At 39.3% G+C, this 7,652-nt stretch overlaps 1 protein-coding gene across 1 annotated transcript in view; it reads right to left on the bottom strand.

Annotated features, from left to right (window-relative positions):
- Window positions 1-286: 286 nt before the first annotated feature.
- The window catches only part of LOC311150070 (putative phospholipid-transporting ATPase IIA), a 39,949-nt gene continuing 32,583 nt past the window's right edge, over window positions 287-7,652 (bottom strand). The window contains exons 24-28 of the mRNA XM_084187336.1: window positions 7,041-7,105; window positions 6,528-6,636; window positions 6,266-6,323; window positions 4,590-4,793; window positions 287-3,008 (exon numbers count right to left, since the gene is read on the bottom strand). Of these exons, the coding sequence (XP_084043462.1) occupies window positions 2,872-3,008; window positions 4,590-4,793; window positions 6,266-6,323; window positions 6,528-6,636; window positions 7,041-7,105 (573 nt within the window). The 3' untranslated portion in view covers window positions 287-2,871. The remainder of the gene's footprint in view (window positions 3,009-4,589; window positions 4,794-6,265; window positions 6,324-6,527; window positions 6,637-7,040; window positions 7,106-7,652) is intronic.

The raw sequence follows: 7,652 nt of genomic DNA, 5'->3' as shown, positions 1-7,652 counted from the left end.
CTTATTATGCAACTAGCTTCACATCATTGTTTACATGTATTGACTCAAGCCAAAGTAGTTCCTTGGCTTAATATAGTAATTAAAAAGACATTGAAATACAACTGACCTTAACAAACTGCTCCAACAAGGGGCTCTGTTGAACGCTTGAAGCTCAGATTAAAGAGTTCTAGGGGGCATTGCTGTTGATTCTGGGGTGGAATTTCAGTTTTCATGTGGCTGATTAACTTAAATGGTTTATTTTAATTGTATAACCTACGCATTTAGGCCATGGAACAAGAAAAAGTTGGACAGAGAAGCAGGATTTTATTATCCATGTTTTACAGGTTGGACTGAGGCTTGGTTCCAACTAAAACCATTTCTTGAAATCTTGGGAGATTCAATACATTTTAGCTTGTGCATGTTCTAATTTGGTGTGAGGTTTTTCATAAAAAGAAACTGAAAAATGTATTTTATACTAACTGTATTTTATCAGATTAAATCAATCCCATATAACTCCCTATTATGATAAAATCCCTATCTGACATTACATGGTCAAAGAGACAGGCCATAGACTCACCCTTCCACACTGATTGCTACAGGATCTGATTGTCAGAAAGTGTGGCTGACTGTATGACGACAGCAGCTTTTATTGAGTGTCAGGGACTCCCTCCTCTGGTGAAAATGAGACACACACTGATTTACATAAGGAAGATTTCCTCTGCAGCACAGCCCCAGTCCAGTCTGAGTATACTATAGGCCTAGTTTTACTGGAGGAAACTGTTCTGCTGTACCAAAACCAAGTACTTAAACTAACTCACACAAAGCTAAACATATCAGAAAAAAATTACTACAAAAAAGGATTTCAGAGAAATGACAAGTGGTTTGGTAACTAGAAAGGAAAACAACATGAGATTTATTTTATCACCACCAATATTCACAATTCAACACGATCCTCCCTTTTTGTTCTGCAATTATACCAACACAAAATGATCAAGGTTAATAAATAAAAACGGATTATTTACAATTATGCAAGGCAAAATACTTTAAAAAACAAAACTTTAGAAAGTCAAATAATGTAGTGTCATTCTATCACAATTGAAGGTTTGAAACCTCCAAAGTCCACACTCGAAGAAAAAAAGCATTTCAAATTCAAAGGGTTTGAATAATGTTTGAAATGTCAACTAAAATAAGGAAAGATGAACAGTAGGTCACACACTACAAAATGACTGTAATTCCAACTGAACAAGAAAAGCAGTGAATTGGTAGTTATGACACACTGTATGTAGTCCGACACAAATTATTCACTAATCCTAACAGTAACCCCGTCATGGTATTAGACTACATCTTTATAATACGCCACATTAGCGAACATAATAGAAATGGGGACATTAGCCTACAACACAATTATTTACACTTTTACACTTTTTGTACCAGTCGTCTCTGAATGTACTGTATGGTAGGAATTGTGAGGAATAGTATGTGAGGAATTCATTACATATTTTTCTTTAAAATGTGCACTAATACGTATTGAAAATCAACACATTCTACTGGGCCATTCACTCTGAGCAGGTGAAAATGGTTCTCTTCTATTCCAGACATGTCTGTGAGAAGAGAAGCACAGGGAATTGTGGGGGCTCAGCTCTAGGTGAGGGGAGAAGGCAGCCGGACAGTGGTCAGAGTATTTTCAGCTATGGCTTGAATTGGCTTCATATCACAACTAAAGTGAATCATGCAATGATACAGTGTGGCCAGAACTGGCGTCAGGAGTGGGCAGTGACCACATGACAGTGTAGCCTACAGACTCCCTGACCTAGTGGACATACAGCTAGTCCGGGGGCCAAAGTGGAACATACGGCTTGGCTACAAAAAGCATCCTGTTAGTGGCTGAATATTGACCATGCTCTTCAGTTTAGACACAATCTATTTTACCATTCACCGTCCCAACGTACGAAATGACAAAGACACACCCTTTGACATCTGAGACAGTGGGTCATCATGCTATATTAAAGAACCAAGCCACCTCCACTTGGCTGGGTTATAGTCGTTGAGTGACGCACAAACAAATACACAAACAGAACCTGATCAGTGCACTGGTTCACTTTGAACCACAGAACTGTTAACATAAAATTGCATCAAGTCCTTGAGAAACGCTACTTCAATGCCAGTGTTAAACATTAACATAATGTGCGTAAAAAACCTTTGAATCTGTAATGCAACTATTATGTTGTTGTAAAAAAAAAAAAATGTATTTCACACTATTTTCCAATGTAACTATAACGATTACTGTTATAAATGTACAATTAAAACATAATTACCAATTCAATGCATTTCAGACTGACAAGCTTTTTTATGCAAGTACTGTATGTTAGTCAAATCCAATCAAGCGTTCCTTGTTAGTTCTCTAGGCCTGATGTTTAGATATCAAACATGATTTATATTGTTAATGAGTCCCTGATTAAGAAGTACACAACCCTCTGTTAGATCATTTTGGCACATATTTCCTGATGGTTTTCACACATTTTAGACCTGCGACCATGATAAAACACAGAATTCCGGTTACGGTAACCACCAATCCAATCAGTCTGTAAACATACTCAGTCATACTTGTCAGTCTTTACATCTAAACAAGGAAAATAATGTAGACTTACACAACAACTTTCTCTCTTCTCAAATCAAACATTTTTTCTTCCCACACCATCTCTTCCAATTGCACATTAACCTTTAAGAATAAATTAAAGGGGAAGGGAACCCTTTAGGTTCTTATAAAGCGCAGGCTCTGTTAGATGAGAGAAGTACGGAGGAGTTCGAGCAGAGACCTCTCTCCCCATGCACAGAAGCAGGGCTGGGGTTACTGTATGATGGTGGTGGGGACCGTTGCCTCCTCGTCCCTCTCTAGGAGGTGAGCTTGGAGTAGTTGGGCGGTGAGAAGCGTCTGCGCAGGTACTTGAGGATGTAGAGGGGTAGACAGCTCACCAGGGTGATGACCGTCACCTTCCACAGGAACGACAGCGTGGCGATGAAATATACATCTAGAAACAGCCAAGGAAAGAGAGGGCAGGATGGTGGGTCATTTAAGCAAAGATGTTTTATATATGAGGAATTGAGTATGTATGACTTAATGTAATCAGGTTAGTATGACTACTGTTTGTATTTCAGTTGCCACTACTCAGTTCATTTAGTGACTAGGGGGGAGACCTAGCATCTAAATATATATGGCAGATGAGGGAAATGGCTTGCCATGTAACTGACTTGCATTCAAGCTGTTCCATTCAAGGACATAATGTACCTTTGGTGTCACTTGTGACGTTAAAAGTTAAAATGGCCTCTCTTTTACGATAGAGAAGGATGAGAAGGGCACTTTTGACCACGTTCAAGTCATAATGCTCAGTGGTCTGAAATTGACCTTCACACCCCACAAAAAGGTCTAAAATAGCATTTGGAAAAAGCAAATAGAGACTGTGGAGTAAATTATTGGAATCTATGCAACTACTGCATTTGTACACAGCCAGCCTAAGAACCCAAATCTGATTTTCTTTCTATATCAAAATATTTTTTTCTGACTGTCCACACTCAGTTTTACATGTGACCCATATCAGATTTGCGCATTCACACAGATGTAGCCTCTGAAGTAGCACACAAATGCAATGCTCATTTCATGTCACTGTTCCTTTACATTTGGGGTGGTTGTCATGGTAACAACAGGTCATGTCCAAAAAAACAACAACACTTGAGCAAAAAAATCTTATCCGAGTGCCAGACAGAGGATCGGGTTTGTATCAGGATTCAGATCCACATATGGAGGTGGTGTAAATCGGAAGTCAAAAGATCAGATTCCATGTGGTTTTTCACTATTTACACATTAGGGAAAATATCAGAAAGGTATCAGATATGCAAATAATTGGCAAAATATCTGAATTAAGCTGCCTGTGTAAACAAAACCTTAGGCTTTTTAAGTGACAAACCACGGTTTGCATAAATAAAACACTCAATTATAGCTTTATAAAATTATATAGAAAGCAGAGTGTGATGTTCGACATGTGGTACAGTAGTTTCTGAGCTACAGCCTCTGTTTGGTCATAAACACAAAGACCTTGGCCAGTGTGTGTGTGGTAGCTGAAGCAGGAAACTAACATGAGACTTTGGCATTTCCACTTCAACACTCTAGCATGCCGGTGGCTGGCTGCGCTCCTCTGGTACTATTTGTTACTTTATTCACCTTTAGCAGGACTTCCTACTGGCAGTACATTCCAGGTCCCAGCCAGCCCAGGGCTAACTGGACACCAGAGGCACTGTATACATGGAGAAGACCCTGTCATCACTGAATGCTGACGTAAGAATCCAAGGGCAGGGACTCTGGGAAAGCCCATTACAATCAATCTATCACTGAGTACAGGTAATTACAATTGTGGCTGCATTATTTTGCTTCATCAGTATCAAAATTCCAGACATAGGAATTCTTTGGCCATTAAAAGTGTGGGGGTGTACGCATGAGCGTTTACCCACCTATGAACTTGTGCAGGAAGACGAGCAAGGCAACGTAACAGGCTACGCTGAAGAGTCTGTGTGTGTGTGTGTGTGCATGTTTGAGCACAGTATGCATGTTTACGCACCTATGAATTCGTGCAGGAAGACGAGCGAAGCGATGTAGCAGGCCAGACTGAGTAGCTCGGCTACGATCATGAGCCAGTGCCATGTCTGGATGGTGAGCGCCACCATCAGCAGCTCAGTGAGGATCAGTGAGGTGAAGGAGATGGCCACGATGTGGACAAACTCTGACTCAAACAGCAGCAATGCCCCATACATGATGATACTGCCTAAGGAGCACAGAGAACAGGCAGCACAATGTCAAGAGCACTGCCATTGCATTGGTGTGTAGCTGTATATATGTTTGTTAATTGTCGAATAAATGAAATCAATCAATCAATAAATCAAACAACCGGCAGACACTTTGGAGCCATTAAAAAGCTGATTGAGTGGCTAAATATGTTGGATCATAATTTGACCAGTTTCTCACAGGAGTAAAATGACTCCTGCAGCAGGAGGATTTGATTATAAAAAATAAAAATAAAGTGATAACTACCGGGAAATTCGGTTTGATAGGCTACAGTAGGATATAGTTTAGGTGTTAGATCTAGTGAGAGAAATGATAACTACGGGTTTTCAGTAAATGTATGTAAATCACAAGGCTCATTTGAATTCATGCGGCACAAGAAAATTCTCTGCGACAGAGTGACAAAATTAGATACAACACCTGTAACTGTAATGTTCAACATGAACCTTGGCTCTGCTTATTCTGTTATCTTATCAAGAGCAATGGACAATTGAAATACAACTAAGAAAGTTTTCAACACAGTACAACCAGATGTATATATTTTGCATTAAAAAAATAAGGGAATCGATGTCAAAATTTCTCACAGTTTCCCATGTCAGGAAGAGGAAAAGGAAGTTTTTCACTTTTCCATCTTTTTTTAACACTTCCATAACCTCTCTGATTGTTAATGTGACCTTTAAAACGGGACGTAAAACCCCACTTCCTGCGATTGAAAATGTAATTAATACCAACAGACCTAACATGGGTTGTATCATAGTTATGAATTGAATACAGCAGCATTCTCATCACTGAGTAAAAATTGTGGAGGGGTCAGGACCAGACAGAAGTAATTTTTCTGTTAGACATTCGTATACATTTGACAATAAAATAATATTTTTCTCATTATTATTATTTTAAAAAAGCATACAAAACATTGCCTCCGTGGAAAACTGTAATGGAATAAATACCAAACAACCCACCAATGGCCTTAAACACAGAAACCAGGCCCACTCAATGGCAAATAAGAATCAAAAAGGATCATGGCTAAGGATCTTCCATCAACTGGAATATTCTGCCAAACAAACTATTTGGAAAGGGAAAGGTGGGAGGTAGGGATTGAGCACTGAGCGGTAGACAAAAGGTTTAGGGGTGTAGCTTTGGATGATTCTGGCAACGCCTTTGCAACACAAATGGCCTGTGTTGGAAAACAACCTTAGGTTATTTAACATTTACAAAGCACAGACATAAATAAACTCTACTACTAGCAATTAAGAAGAAAATGTGTGGGCTGGTGGGGAGCATCATGGATCCTCCACCACAGGGCAGGGCCGTTTCTAAAGTAGTAACTGTGTGAGAGAGGCCTAAGGGATTAGTTGTTTTCCAACAACAAAACATAACAAAATCCCTATCTATAGGAATGCATATCAACAAATACTCAAGCTACCTAATGTATCATTATTTCCACAACCAACTTACCTTGATAAATACTTATTAGTACCCATATCAAAAACGTCTTAAAGGACAGAGGTCGACCCTGAAAGGAGGAATAATAGAACGATTTGAACAATTAATCCACACACAATAACTAGTAAAGATTTAATGAAAACTGAAATATGTGCAAATATGTGTTTGTAAAGTATTCTCGAGTGTGAAGAGAAGTTTATGCAGTATGTATTAAAACAATTTTTGCCTGCTATAACACAATGCAAATGATACAGCCAATAAAGACATGAATTACCTTTAGGAGATCCTTATATAACTCAGGATAGAGCATGGCTACTTCTGACTGCACATCTTTATCCAACACAAGGGAGAACACAGGGAACATGGTGTAGATGGTGGAGTAGCTAAAATAAAGAACATTCACAAAAAGTATTTGCAGATTGCAGACGATAGTAGAGAATTTGAAATGCTATTATTTATTATTTTTTCCAAAAAGAACATGAATTTTCTCAGGCACCTCATTACCAGACATTAACTGCCATAGAACATTAACTGTAGAATGTAAAATGGTTTACTTTAGGATTGAAGTTTCATGTATGGTTATGTGGCTACTAATATCAATTGTCACATATTTCAGTACAGTTCTCTGACCTCCATTCTAAGGCTGGACAGAGAGGGTTTTGATGAGTCAGTAGGATTCAAGTCATCTCATAGTAGTTTCATAGCAACACTACGTCAACACAATCTAAATATCAACAAAACATGGAGCTAACACATAGCTGAAATGCCATTGTGAAGATCAGCTCACCCAATAATGAGGAATCCTTGGTAGAGGGGTACAGAGGCAAAGTAGAAGACAGAGGAGAACACAGCCTGGGGGAGGAAGAAGAGATCATGAATGAGTAATCATTACTGTATGTAAAACTTGTGTGCTTAACTATGTATTGAGAACTGTAATACACAACACCATTGACACAATTTGCCCAAACTATCTACACGTTACTTTAATCTAAAAATGAGTTAATTGATTGAAGTAATAGCCCTAAGAATAGGTTATAAAAGTGAAGTAGTAAACCTAGAATTATCACTCTGTCGAGGCACTACTTCTACTACGTAGTTTAGAACACTGACTAACACTGAATACTAGTATGATGCTACATGGTTGGAACAGCAGCCAGGCATAGAGCTGGGCCAGCTCATGCCCTATACCAAACAGTTAACAGCTGTGGTTGTGGGCAGCGTTAATCCGAGACACATGGGGGCCTCCCTAACTAGTGAGCCTATGGCCTGGTGACTCACATGGCTTTCCCTTTTTCCTTGGTCTGGCAGACTAGCAGGCTGAAGAGCTGGGGCTGGATGCTTGGGCTGTGGTACTCACAAGGGCTGAGGCTGGGGGTTGACACTGAAGGCTGGGGCCTCC

Source organism: Coregonus lavaretus (assembly GCF_964263955.1).
Source record: "Coregonus lavaretus genome assembly, chromosome: 22".
In the NCBI taxonomy this organism is placed as follows: domain Eukaryota; kingdom Metazoa; phylum Chordata; class Actinopteri; order Salmoniformes; family Salmonidae; genus Coregonus; species Coregonus lavaretus.
This window is presented reverse-complemented; position numbering and strand designations above follow the sequence as displayed.